Below are 15,125 nucleotides of genomic sequence, written 5' to 3'. Positions count from 1 at the left end.
AAACAATTTCACACATATGCTGACAGTTGATTTATGACAAAGGTGACAGTATAAGGAAATAAAGGAAAAGATATTACAATAAATGACACTGGACAATTAAATACCTATATGGAAAAGACAAAGTTTAACCTCTATATCTTGCCAAACACAAAAATGAGTTGCAGGTGGATTGTAGATCTAAATGTGAAAGCATAAGACAATATGGGAGAACAGCTACATGACTTCAAGATAGGGCAATACCTCTTAAATGAAACACAAAAAATACTGCTCATAATAAAAAATACTAAAAAACTAAATACATTAAAATTAAAAATTTCTGTTCTTCAAAGGATGCTATAAAGATTTGGGAAGGGCTTGTAACATAAAAATACAAAAATGATTCATAGCCAGGGTATATAAGAATTCTTATGCATCTATAGGAAAAGGACAAATAATCCAATTTTAAAAATGGGGGCAAAATACCTGTATAAGCACTTCACAGAAGAATACATCCAAATAAATAATAAACATGTGAAAAGGAGTAAAACTTCACTAGTCTTCTGAAAAATGCCAATCACAATCACAATAATATATTCTACAAAGTCACCCACCACAATGGCTATAATTAAAAAGAGTGATAATAAGAAGTATTAGCAAGGATGTAGAGCAACTAGAATTCTCATAAATTACTGGTGGGAATGTAAAATGGTAGAATCACTTAAAAAATTATCGTGATCAATAAATTTAAAAATATGCTTTCCCTGTGACTCAGAAATTCCAAACTAGGTATATACTCAATGGAAATTCAAGTTCATATATTAAAAAATATGTAGGATAATATTTATAGCATCATTATTTATAATAATCTCAATCAGGAAATAATTAAAATATTCATTATCAGTAGAATGAGTAAATAAATTGTAGTATATTAAAAGAAGTGAATAATATACAAAAATTAAAATAAAATCCATAACTGCATGCAACAAAATGATGGCTATTACAAATATAGTATTGAATAAGCAAACAAACAAACAAAAACAAAAATCAGACCTCCAAAATATATAGATTGATTTTATTTTTATCAAGTTCAAAATGGGCAAAACTACTCTATGACATTACAAGTCAGAATAGTCATTAACTTTAGAGAAGGAGAATGGTATAGAAATAGGGTTGGAACATAACATAAGGGTTGTGATATACTAGTTCTATTTATTGAACTGGATTCTGCTAACATTAGTTTGTTCACTGTATAAAAATTCATTAAGTTGTACAATTATGATTTGTGACCTTTCGCTGTGCATGTTATTCTTCAACAGAAAAAAATGTTTATAAAAGAAAACAAATGAAGAGTTAAGTGATGAGTATTTATAAGCTAGAGTAAAGATGGTCCTCTATGAGGGAAAACCTACAGGAAAGGCAAGTGGTATCCCTTGGTTATATTCTTGGGGATTAAATGGAATCAAAATTTCTCTAGTATAAGGAGATCTTTCTATAAGGTAGTTACAGACAAATTACATATCATTTTTTATAATATCTAAGAGAGGGTGGGAGAGATAGGAACTAAAAGCAAACAAAATATCAAATGATACATTACAGAAAGCTTTTGTGCTATCTTAGAGGTGATATGGTTAGGGCTCTTCTCCATTTTGCTCTCTAATGATTCCAGAAAACCAGTGAAACATTGCCAATGGAACTACTTACTCAGATAAGCATAGCTGACAATTCATAAGGATAGTAAGACCTGATAAAAACAGGCCTGTTACATAAAGAGAAAATGTCTTTGTTTTACATAAACATCTACAAAGGCCGCAAATAATATTCAACTCAACAAGTATTTAAGCATGTCCTCTAAACTTAAAAAGTACTATGATTGGTATTTTTGAAAATGACAAAAAATAAGGCAGATTCCTGAGGAGTTCTAGTATAAAAACACAATATTTACTAAAAAGAACCATAGCCTAATGATCACAAGACAGGATATGGTGGGTGGGTTGCAAGAGTAGTATTACTGAGAGAGAAAATAGGATAGGTATAATAAAGCCAGTTAGTTAAAAAAAGTTTAATGTCACACTGAAAATTCTAGATTTAATCTGTGGAAAACTATTTTACCTGAATTTTTACTCCCCTAAAATTTTTTTAGATTTAATATTTATCTAGTTAAATCATGAGATGTTTTGTGAAGGTAAATTTGACTTCTGGAAGAAGACAAGATGGCAATGGAGTAGGTTGACGTAGCAACTTCCAACTTCCAAAACCAAAGTGGATTACAAACTAATTTTAAGAACCATCATCTGGCCTGACCAGGTGGTGGCGCAGTGAATAGAGCATCAGACTGCGATGTGGAGGACCCAGGTTCGAGACCCCGAGGTCGCCAGCTTGAGCACCAGGTCATCTGGTTTGAGCAAAGCTCACCAGCTTGGACCCAATGTCAATGGCTTGAGCAATGGGTTACTCGGTCTACTGTAGCCCCACGGTCAAGGCACATATGAGAAAGCAATCAATGATCAACTAAAGTGCCACAATGAAAAACTGATGATTGATGCTTCTCATCTCTCTTAGTTCCTGTCTGTCCCTATCTATCCCTCTCTCTAACTCTTGCTCTGTTTCTGTAAAAAGAAAAAAAAAACCATAATCTGGAAAAACCAACCATGGACTAAACTAAGAGGACTATTCAACCAAGGAACACTGAAGAAGCCACGCTGAGACTGGTAGGAAAAGCAGAAATGCGGAGAGGGCTGCCCACCTCCCCAGAGCGAATGGCAGCTGGGAGAGACTCCCGTGGTGGGAAGTGAGTTTAGCAGAGAGGGGAGGGTCCTGAGTCCCAGGAACACAGCCCCAGCCTGCAGCCCCAGAGCCCAGAAGAGGAATATGGACAGTATTTAGCTGGAAACAAGTCAGGATACTGTTCGTGAGAAAGAGACTGATTTCTCAGACCCAGGATTCTTCTTAAGGGGACTGCACAGAAAATCTCTCTCACAACCACTCACCCAGGGCTCTGGGGCATGGGGAGAGAGGAGAGGACTAAAGTAGTAGGAAGAGAGTGTAATCTAGGAGGCACAGAGAGAAACATTTTGAGAGACAGCCACCCTAACCCCTGGGACGAGTCACTTCCCAAATCTGAAGTGAATATTTCCCCTGGAAACAGCAATACCAGCAAAGGGAAGCAGGACACCAGCCAAACAAGCTCTCCCACCGCACTTAGAGCAGAGTTGCTTAGAAGGAGGGAGCTATTGGGACTACAGTAGTGAGTCTTAGGGTCTGAGCTACAGCACCCCCACCCAAACAGCTGAGGGCTCACTTGAGGGTGGGCAGCGGCAGGATTCGGAAGCGTAGTTCTGTTGGCAAGGGAAGAAGCCAACTGGCTACCACTGAGGCCCAGGTGTGAGCTCAGTCTTGCCCGGCTGGAGGAGGGTACGTGCAAAAGTGGTCAATCCCAGCTGCAGGCTGCCTACAATCAAGCCTCTGGGAGAAGGGCAGAAGCCCCTGAAGGGGTGGAGACCCGCCCTTCAGCAAGGGTGCAGGAGCACAGCCTTGCCCTGCCTGAGGAACTGAGGCTTGTGGCCTGACATGGAGCCAGCTCCTCCCTCGGGGGTGGAGCCAAAAGCCTAGAAAAGGCAGAATCCCGCTACTGAGTGTGGGCACATAGTTCTGCCCGGCCTGTGGAGACAAGGCTTGCAGCTATCCCATGAGTGGGCTCCTCCTGCAGGGGTGGGGCAAAAGCTCAGAATCAGGAAGAGACCCACAGCTAAGCAAAATGCTCACCCCTGCCCTCTGGGCCAAGCATAATATCACCTGCAGGGGCGGGGTGAAGGCCAAGGCCTCTGAGGCTTGTATACCCGAGCACATGATCACAGCCACTCCTGTAAAGGAGAGGCAGAAACCACACCAACAGCCCGATTGGGCAGGCACTGGCAACACCCATACCTGAACACCCTAGGCAGCAAAAGCAAAGGAGTGGTGGGCCTGCAGACAGAACACACCTGGGGAACACAGAGGCCACACCAAGTGAACTCCAGTGGCAAAAACCTTCTTTTACAAAGACAAAATGAGAAGGCAGAGAAATGCAACACAAATGAATCAAGAGAAATCCCCAGAAAAGGACCTGAATGAGTCAGATATAACCAAATTACCAGATGCACAGTTTAAAATAATGATTGTTAGGATGCTCAAAGATATTAGAACAAAAATAGATGGTCATTACGAACACCCAAACAAAGAGATAGCAAATATAAAAAAGGACATTGAAATAATAAAAAAGAATCAGTCAGAAATGACAAATACAATATCAGAAATGAAGAACACAATGGAAGGAATTAAAAACAGGATAGATGAAGCTGAGAATCAAATCAGCGAATTAGAGGAAAAGATAAATGAAGGCACGGAAGCAGAACTGAAAAAAGAAAAGAGACTCAAAAAGTCTGAAGAAACTCTAAGAGAGCTCTGTGACAACATGAAGAGAAATAACATCCACATCATAGGGGTTCCTGAAGAAGAAGAGAAAGAACAAGGGATAGATGCTTTGTTAAACATATCATAGTTGAAACTTCCCTCAATTAAGGCAGGAAAACATCTCAAAAGTTAAAGAAGCACAGAGAACTCCATTAAAGAGAAACCCAAAGAAATCTACACCAAGACACATCATAATTAAAATACCAAAGCTAAGTGATAAAGAGAAAATATTAAAAGCTGCTAGAGAAAAGAAAGACTATCACCTACAAAGGAGCCCACATAAAGATAACTTCTGACTTCTCAACAGAAACACTTGAGGCCAGAAGGAAATGGCAAAAAAATATTCAAAGTTATGCAGAACAAGAGCCTCCAACCAAGACTACTTTATCCAGCAAGGCTATCATTTAAAATTGAAGGAGAAATAAAAAGCTTTCCAGACAAAAAAAAAAAAAAAAAAAAAAAAAAAATCAAGAAATTCACTACAACCAAACCAAGGCTGCAAGAAATGCTAAGGAGCCAGTTATAAAGAAATCAAAGGAGAAAAAGAATATAGCAAAAGAGGAGTACAGTTTTAAAGAAGAAAATGGTCATAAACAACTACAAATAAATAATAACATTAAATGTAAATGGGTTAAATGATCCGATCAAAAGATATAGGGTAGCTGCGTGGATAAGAAAATCAGGAGCCATACATATGCTGTCTACAAGAGACTCACCTTAAAACAAAAGATGAACATAGACTGAAGATAAAAGGATGGAAAAAATATATATTTCATGCAAATGAAAATGAAAAAAAAGCTGGGGTAGTAATACTTATATCAGATAAAATGGACTTTAAAACAATGACTGTAGTAAGAGATAAAGAAAGTCACTACATAATGATAAAGGGAGCAATCCAATAGGAAGATATAACCATTATAAATATCTATGCACCTAATATAGGAGCACTTAAATATACACAGCAGACTTTGATGAATTTAAAGGGCGAGATCAAGAGCAATACTATAATAGTAGGGGATATCAATACCCCACTGACATCATTAGATAGATCCTCAAGAAAGAAAATTAACAAAGAAACAGCAGACTTAAAGGACATACTAGATCAATTTGATTTAATAGATATCTTCAAAACCTATCACCAAAAAGCAGCAGAATATACATTCTTTTCAAGTGCTCATGGTACATTCTCTAGGATAGACCACATGTTAGGACACAAAAGTGGTCTCAATAAATTTAAGAAGATTGAAATTATATCAAGCAATTTCTCTGATCACAATGGCATGAAACTGGAAATCAATCACAACAGAAAAACTGAAAAATACTCAAACACTTGGAAACATAGAATGTTATTAAATAACAAAAGTGTTAACAATGAGATCAAAGAACAAATAAAAAAATTCCTAGAAACGAACGATAACGAGCATACATCAACTCAAAATTTATGGGATACAGAAAAAGCACTCCTGAGAGGGAAGTTTATAGCATTACAGGCATACCTTAAGAAGCTAGAAAAAACTCAAATAAACAACTTGACTCTGCATCTAAAAGAACTAGAAAAAGAACAGCAAGTAAAGCCCAGAGCTAGTAGAAGGAAGGAAATAATAAGTTCGGAGCAGAAATAAATAACATAGAGGCTAAAGAAACAACACAGAGGATCAATGAAACCAGGAGCTGGTTCTTTGAAAAGGTAAACAAGATTGATGAACCTTTAACCACACTCACCAAGAAAAAGGAGAGAGGACTCAAATAAATAGAATTAGAAATGAGAGTGGAGAAATAATAACTGATTAAATAGAAATACAAAATATTGTAAGAAAATACTATGAAGAACTGTATGCCAAAAAACTAGACAATCTAGATGAAATGGACAAATTCTTTGAAACATATAATCTTCCAAAAATTAATCTGGAAGAATCAGAAAACCTAAACAGCCAATTACAACAAATGAGATTGAAACAGTTATCAAAAAAGAAAAGTCCTGGGCCTTCACAAGTGAATTCTACCAAATATTCAAAGAAGAACTAACTCCTATCTTTCTCAAGCTATTTCAAAAAATTTAAGAAGAAGGAAGACTTCCAAGCTCCTTTTATGAGGCGAGCATAAATCTAATTCCAAAACCAGGCAAAGACAAAACAAAGAAAGAAAATTATACGCCAATATCCCTGATGAATTTAGATGCTACAATCCTCAACAAAATATTAGCACACCAGATCCAGCAATATATGAAAAAAATCATACACCATGATCAAGTGGGATTTATTCTTGGGAGGCAAGGCTGGTACAATAATTGGAAATCAATCAATCTGATTCATTGCATAAACAAAAGGAAGGAGAAAAACCACATGATAATTTCAATAGATGCAGAAAAAACATTTGATAAAATAAATCCAGCACCCATTCATGATCAAAAGTCTCAGCAAAGTGGGAATACCAAGAACATACCTCAACATGATAAAGGCCATTTATGACAAACCCACAGCCAACATCATACTCAATGGGCAAAAATTAAAAGCAATCCCCTTAAGATCAGGAACAAGGCAGGGATGCCCTTTTTCACCACTCTTATCCAACATAGTACTGGAAGTCCTAGCCACAGCAATCAGACAAGAAAAAGAAATAAAAAGCATCCAAACTGGACAAGAAGAAGTAAAATTATCATTATTTGCAGATGATATGATATTGCATATAGAAAACCCTAAAGTCTCAGTCAAAAGGTTACTGGACCTGATAAATGAATTCAGCCAGGTGGCAGGATATAAAATTAATACTCAGAAATCAGAGGCATTTTTATACACTAATAATAAATTGTCAGAAAGAGAAATTAAGGATGCAACCCCCTTCACCATTGCAACCAAAAAAATAAAGTACCTAGGAATAAATTTAACCAGTGAGATTAAAGACTTCTACTCGGAAAATTATAAAACATTGATAAAAGAAATCAGGGAAGATACAAACAAATGGAAACATATACTGTGCTCATGGTTAGGAAGAATAAACCTCATTAAAATGTCTATATTACCCAAAGCAATTATAAATTCAATGCAATACCAATTAAAATACCAATGACTTACTTCAAAGATATAGAACACATATTCCAAAAATTTATATGGAACCAAAAGAGAACACGAATAGCCTCAGCAATCTTGAAAAGGAAGAATAAAGTGGGAGGTATCACACTTCCAGATATTAAGTTATGCTACAAGGCCATTGTACTCAAAACAGCCTGGTACTGGCATAAGAACAGGCATATAGATCAATGGAAAAGAACTGAGAACCCAGAAATAAACCCACCCTTTTTTGGACAACTGATATTTGACAAAGGAGGTAAGAGCATATATTGGAGTAAAGACAGCCTCTTCAACAAATGGTGTTGGGAAAATTGGACAGCTACCTGCAAAAAAATGAAACTAGACCACCAACTTACTCCATTCACAAAAATAAACTCAAAGTGGATAAAAGACTTAAATAGAAGCTTTAAAACCATAAACATCTTAGAAGAAAACATAGGCAGTAAGCTCTCCGACATCTCTCGGAGCAATATATTTGTTGATTTATCTCCACTGGCAAGTGAAATAAAGGACAGGATAAACAAATGGGACTATATCAAACTAAAAAACTTTTGCACAGCTAAAGACAGTAAGAACAGAATAAAAAGACAAACTACACAATGGGAGAATATATTTGACAATATGTCTGATAAAGGGTTAATAACCAAAATTTATAAAGAACTTGTAAAACTCAATACCAGGAAGACAAACAATCCAATCAAAAAATGGGAAAAAGAAATGAATAGACACTTCTCCAAAGAGGACATACAAATGACCAATAGGCATATGAAAAAATGCTCAACATCACTAATCACTAGAGAAATGCAAATTAAAACCACAATGAGATATCATCTCATACCAGTCAGAATGGCGCTCATCAACAAAACCACACAGAATAAGTGCTGGCGAATATGTGGAGAAAAGGGAACCCTCCTGCACTGCTGGTGGGAATGCAGACTGGTGCAGCCACTGTGGAAAACAGTATGGAGATTCCTCAAAAAATTAAAAATTGAACTGCCTTTTGACCCAGCTATACCACTTTTAGGAATATACCCCTAGAAAACCATAGCACTGTTTGAAAAGAAAAAATGCACCCTCATGTTTATGGCAGCATTGATCACAATAGCAAAGATCTGGAAACAGCCCAAATGTCCGTCAGTGGACGAGTGGATTAAAAAGCTTTGGTACATATATACTATGGAATACTACTCAGCCATAAGAAATGATGACATTGGATCATTTACAACAACATGATGGACCTTGGTAACATTATACTGAGCAAAATAAGTAATTCAGAAAAAACTAAGAACTATATGATTCCATACATAGGTGGGACATAAAAGTGAGACTCAGAGATATGGAGAAGAGTGTGGGGGTTACAGGATGGGGGAGAGAGGGAGGGAGTTGGGTGAGGAGAGGGGCACAAAGAAAACCAGTTAGAAGGTGACAGAAGACAATTGGACTTTGGGTGATGGGAATGCAGCATAATCAAATGTCAAAATAACCTAGAGAATGTTTTCTCTGAATATATGTACCCTGAATGATCAACGTCACCCCATTAAAATTAATTAAAAAATTTGACTTCTATAACATCACTTCAAATAATTAGGAACATATTCCAAATATCCCAACAGTCTCAAATAAACCCTTATTAAACTACCTGTACATATTTTTCTAAATACTTCTTAAACTTTAGAGCAGGGGTCGGGAACCTATGGCTCGTGAGCCAGATATGGCTCTTTTGATGGCTGCATCTGGCTCACAGACAAATCTTTAATAAAAAAATAATAACGTTAAAAATATAAAACATTCTCATGTATTACAATTCATTCATTTCCTACCACTCATGTTCATGGTCACAGGTGGCTGGAGTCAATCACAGCTGTCCTCTAGGTCAAAACCAAATTTTTATTGGATAATGTGTAATGTACACAGGTCATTGTATGGCTGTCATGGAATTACATTTTAAAATATGTGGTGTTCATGGCTCTCTCAGCCAAAAAGGTTCCCAACCCCTGCATTAAAAGATATCTGGCCTGACCTGTGGTGGCGCAGTGGATAAAGCGTCAACCTGGAAATGCTGAGGTTGCCGGTTCAAAACCCTGGGCTTGCCTGGTCAAGGCACATATGGGAGTTGATGCTTCCTGCTCCTCCCCCCTTCTCTCTCTCTCTTTCTCTCTCTCTCTCTCTCCCCTCTCTATAATGAATAAATAAAATCTTTAAAAAAAAAAAAAGATATCTGATACTTAACATAGTGTCTGGTTCATAATAGGATTTCTATTTATTGACAGAAGTGGTTAAATTATACCAATATATTAACCTTAGTCATTTCTCTCATGGTTTAATACTCTTCTTTCAATCTTTCCCTCTCTAGACTGAAAAGAACAACTAGAAAGTCCCTGCATCTTTTGGATTAATATAATTGGGTTTCTGGAGACTTTTATCAGCTGTTGAGTTTTTCTTAAGGAGAAAACATTAGAATTTTCTACATGATTGGGGTGTAAATCCACTTTTAGCCTTTTACATAGAAAAGATAAGGGTTTTATATTGTCATTGTTTTCAACACCCTTCCTTCTGATGCCACCATATTTGTGGCTTTGAAGACCACAATCACAACTGGGCCAACTTCACAGAATGGTTAACAGTGACTTTTATTTTTATTATTTTTTTACTTTAACAATCATATTGTATATTGTCTAAAACAGAGACTGATGTTTCTCTTGAGATCATCTTGGCTATCCAGATAAATCTACAGACCTTTAGCTACTCTAGCTGAAGGACAGTTATGATTCCAGGTCCAAAGTGACCCTCTCACTTTTTTCATCAGCAACTGTGTTCACACTGGGGAGGCTTTTCTATAACAATTCCCCTGGAGAACTTTGTTGATCTCTCTCTGTTTCCTGACTAACCTAATTTCCTGTGTATTGTGTTTTAAAAGTTTTTAAATTGAGGCGTGACATACATACATCTTTACTGATTTCTAGATCCCTTCCTTGGGTCATAACTGAGCCCATCATATCAAGCATGGATAGGTTTGAATGGTCTTATATAATGAAGTACCTCTGATTGTTCTGCTCACGTGGTCTCACGAGATCACCCTGCAATTTATTCTCATCAGTTTGCCTTCACTCCTTGAAGATAAACTGGCAAGAAATGTGAATGTGCTGCCCACTGAAGGATGTATTATTTTTATCTTTCTTCTTCTCCACCTAGGAGTTGCTGTAACAGCAACCGTCTGTGTTGAAAAACTAAAATATAAAAACATGAGTTACATGGCCAAATCCCGCAGGGTTGTTTACTTCCTTATTTATGAATCAGAATCTGTCAGCACAACTTAGAATATTGACTGTCAGCAGATACTGCAATTAAATGCCCTGCAAAGCCAGCAGAGGGTGCACCAGGGCACCAAATTTTTTACCCAAAATGTAGCAGTATCAATTTAACTCTAATAGCCAATCAACTTTTTCTCTCTTCTTTCTTTTTGGTATACTAAAAGTAATATCTTTAAGACAAACTTAAGTTGAATCTGAGCTAAAAGTCTTTTAAAGCATGCTTGCATTCTTTTGAAAGTGAAGTTCAGGAAGAATAAGGAATGCATGGTTAATCTTTGGCCAAAACTAGGGTGGATTAGAAGAAAGTGATGCATATCTGAGCCATCTACTTTGGAAAAATTCTACTGTGGAGATCCACCCCACTTTCCTCCAAAAGATGCCAGGAGATAATATGCTATAGGAGAATGGGCAATGAACTGGGAGTCAAGAGACCAACTTCTATTCTAATTTTGACCATAGTCATATGATTTTGGACATACCCCCCCCCATATACACACCTCAGAGCCTATATGTTCTCCAAGAGGATTAAACAAAATGGACCCATACGGCCCCTCACAACTGTAAAAACAAAACAACAACAAAAAAAAAACTGACTGCAATTGATGTCAGCAAATTAAAGAGTCAATATGCATGCTTCTATTGCTCAGAAATATTAAAACAGGAATAATAAAAGACAGAAGATAGGGAGCTGTATTTAAACATAGACAGAACTATTTGAAATGCCATGCAAAGAACAAGTAACTAAATGCCAATATAGACCTGTGAGAGGTGCACACCATCACAGAAAGACCTAGAATCCAGCTGTCCTGCTAATTAATCCTCGGTCTATAATCACAGGTTTCTCCATTCTGACTGCCAAAAAGCCTTGGCTACCTTTTGACTAAATAAGTTCAATTCCTTCCTAATTTCATGTATCAATGTTCAGCTGCTAAGTATTTTTACTGGGCATTATAGGGGGCAGTGGATCAAGGGAGCCAGAATTTATCATTTAGCTACAGTGTTTAAAGTTTTCAAGTATAAGAAGCATGTCTACTGATTCTATTTGATAAGCTGTTACATAAGTTGGAGTGTGCCAGCAAGACATTTTAAGTTTCAGGGCAATTTTACAATACACATCATAGAAAAATGACATTATAGTATTTTTATGAATGGGACACCAGCTTCCAATGAGTGGTCAAAGTAGTACAAATAATGTTTACAGAGTATGACAATGACTCTGGATGTGGTAGTACAAATAGAAGGCCTGGGTCGTTCACCTCAGGGAACTTACTAGCACAACTTGCCCTCTTCCCCAAGAAGAAAACAGTCACTATTATTCTTTAACCACCCCGAAAGGATTCTAGATGCTTAAGTTTTACATAAGACAAAATGGGGAGGTCAAGAGTAATTATTTCAAGTACACTAAACTTCCTTGAATAAAGAGCTAGAAAGGATAAAAAGCAAGCACTACAGCCAACAGTTTGCTAACAAGGACACAAACGCCATAAAAATGAAAATAAAAATACTGCTCTTGAGAAATTATTCTTGAGTAAATTATTCCATCAGTAGATTCCTGTTCTCAAGTTAGCAACAGAAAGACACTTCACATTCACCCTCACCATCCACTCCCCCAAAAAGGAGTCCAAACCAGCATGCAAAGGGTGAGTTTTATTTGCATAGATTTTTAAAATTGCTCCTCAGAAGTTGTCTAGCAAGACGGCATATTTCTACTAGAATTCCTCAGGGGCGCTGAATGAACCTCACTATAACACCGAGGACAATCAATCTCAAATTGCAGGTAAGTGTGAACAAGCCCATATTCTGGTCAGCGCACAAGGACCCGCGCTGAAAATACAATTAAAAGTTGTTTCAATGGGCGTGGAGCAGTTATTGCAGCTATTTACAGCTCCAAATCCAAATGAGAGCCTGCTAGTGCTGGCATCAGCTCTGGACACGAAGAAACAAACACCGCGTGCAGAGAATCGCACCAGGAGCAGAAGGGCCAAGCTGCTGCCGTTAGTCCTGCAGAGGGGCAGCGCCCGCATCTCCGCGCAGCGCCGGGCCGGGAGCGCAGCCAACTTTCCCCGAGGCAGCCTGCTGCCTGGGGCGGCAGGCGCGGATCGGAGCTCCCAGGTACTGGGATCCTGAGGGCGTCTGGGTGAGCTGGGCACGGGACCGGGGACAACCTGCCCTGAGGCAACCTCTCTCCCGCTCGCCTGCTCCCTCTCTGGTCCTGCCTCCTAATTCGAGGTGGCAGAGTCGCCCCAGGGCCGGGTAGACGAGGGCCCTCGCCTGACCCCTAAGGGAGGGGGCCTCAGCCACCGCTGTCCCAACTAAGTGACTCACCTGGTGCCCGTCCTGGGAGTCTGCTGTGAGAGTGGTTTCTCTGGGTTCTAGCGGCTGCTGCCCGAAGTGGCGGGTGATGGGACCGTCAGGGTCGAGGCCACTGGGGCTGCTCAGGGTGCCAGAGGTGCCAGGAGTACCGGGGCCGCTTAGGCGGGACTCGGCTCCCCGTTCCCGCCGCAACTCGGAGCGCAACTCTAGGTAGCAGCACAATGTCAGCAGGTGGAGGGCCAGCGAGAGGCCAAAGAAGCCCAGGAAGAGCCGGCAGCTGCTCCCTTCGCCCGCCCGTGCTGGGGCCCCGCGACAGCCGCAGCCCTGGCTTCCCCGCTCCCGCGGCGCTGCCGCAGGCAGGGGCTCCCTGCGCTCTCCCTCTGGGTAGCCCATGGCCTCCGGAGACGCCCGCTCTCTGAGGCCCTAGAGCCGCCGCGTCTGCCTCCGCCGTTCACGACCCCTGACAGGCGGCTACTGTCCCGCCATGGGCTGGGGGCTAGAGGGACCCGATCCTGCGCGACGAAGGCTGGGCGGGACCGAGCAGGGAGTAGCCGCATGTGCAGCTCCACTCCGAGGGGTGGGAAAGGGAGGAGGAGGGGCGGGAAAGAGGGGCGGCTCGGCCCGCCGAGGGAATGAGGGTGGAGGTTCGGGCCAACTCCGCCCCGTCCCTCAAGCAGCTGCCCGGGTGTCCAACCACTGGGCCCGTCTGGCCTGGGCGCCCCGCCCCGTGGCGTTCCACCCCCGGCCTCCAGCCGCGGGGCGGAGCCTGGAGGCGTGTGTGTTCGCCTCGCCTGGCGGCCCCACCCAGCTCTTCCCGCTTGCCCTGTTCCAGTTGGTGATTGTTGCTGTCGCTCACCCCTAGACTCTGCCCCAATCTAACCCTTTAGCGCCAGTAAGGGAAAGGAGAGAAAAGGAGGAGGAGGCTGAGAAGGATTTGGGAACCTTGGAAAGTAGAGCAAGGAAAAGGAGGCAGAAACTAGTATTAATAGAAATGTTTGCAATTAACTGCAGTTGCTAATAACATCATCCAGTACTTATCTGTTGCTTCCAATCTTCAAAGCGTTTAACAGACGTTAAACTAATTAAAACAGTTCTTGGTTTGGAATGAAACCATGCCTGCTGTGTTTGCAATCCAATAGCGCGCCAAAAGAAAAGGAGACTCAGGAGCCAGGGAGCCAAAGGGAATGAGAATGAGATGAGACGGAGGCAGGCACACCTGGAGTGAGTCTGGAGCCTCAATCTAAGAAGAAGCCCACCTGTGCCAGGTGGAACTGAAGTGCTCTTGCCCCATGCAGGGTAACACAGTTCCCTAGGATTTCTTGATATATTAATTATATATATATGGCCCTTTACAATGTGGAAAGTGCTGTATGAGAGAATACACAGCCAATAAAGTTTATCTTCTTCCACCACAGTAGGAATTTTGAGTGGGGAACATGTATTCGATGAGGAAATTGGGAAACTCAAGACTAGAATGAGGTTGATTTTTTCAAGGGTAGTCCACAGAGTGGCCAGACATTGTTGGCATTTCTATTTGCAGGCAACTGTTTTGGCCTCTCCATCCCTCCCCTCCTCTTCCTAGAGTAGTCCCTGGGGGAAGGTTCAAGAAGTCAGCAAAATGTTCCAGATGTACACTGCTGTGGCTGCAGTGTCTTCAACAGCTGCACCAATGAAAAAAGGGTTCAGAACAGCAACAACAAAGAGTGGCAAATGTCAGAAAAACAGACTCTGAAATGAAGGATGGAAAGGATTGGTTGAGTTGCCATTGACAAGAGTTACTAGTCTGAGATTATAGAGAGCTAAATGGCCATAGCAGGAGAAATATGTATGTTTCTCCACCATTATGCACTCCCACCTCTATGTTATGATTCGTTAGCAGTTTTATTGACTTGAAGAGGGTAGGCTTAAATCCTAGATGAGAAGGGAAAAAAGAAAAATAAGAGGAATACAAAAAAAGAGAAACAACAAAACAAATGAGGCATATAGTGGGGAGGTCAGTGTATTG

At 40.2% G+C, this 15,125-nt stretch overlaps 1 protein-coding gene across 5 annotated transcripts in view; it reads right to left on the bottom strand.

The window, feature by feature from the left end:
• The window catches only part of EDA (ectodysplasin A), a 409,324-nt gene extending 395,626 nt beyond the window's left edge, over positions 1–13,698 (bottom strand). For all 5 annotated transcript variants that reach the window (XM_066249996.1, XM_066249997.1, XM_066250000.1 and 2 more), the window contains exon 1: positions 13,133–13,698. In XM_066249996.1, the coding sequence (XP_066106093.1) occupies positions 13,133–13,513 (381 nt within the window). In that variant the 5' untranslated portion in view covers positions 13,514–13,698. The remainder of the gene's footprint in view (positions 1–13,132) is intronic.
• Between the last annotated feature and the right edge of the window lie 1,427 nt (positions 13,699–15,125).

Source organism: Saccopteryx bilineata, chromosome X (assembly GCF_036850765.1).
Source record: "Saccopteryx bilineata isolate mSacBil1 chromosome X, mSacBil1_pri_phased_curated, whole genome shotgun sequence".
In the NCBI taxonomy this organism is placed as follows: Eukaryota; Metazoa; Chordata; class Mammalia; order Chiroptera; family Emballonuridae; genus Saccopteryx; species Saccopteryx bilineata.
Note: the sequence above shows the minus strand (reverse complement) of the source record. Positions and strands in the feature narration are given on the sequence as shown.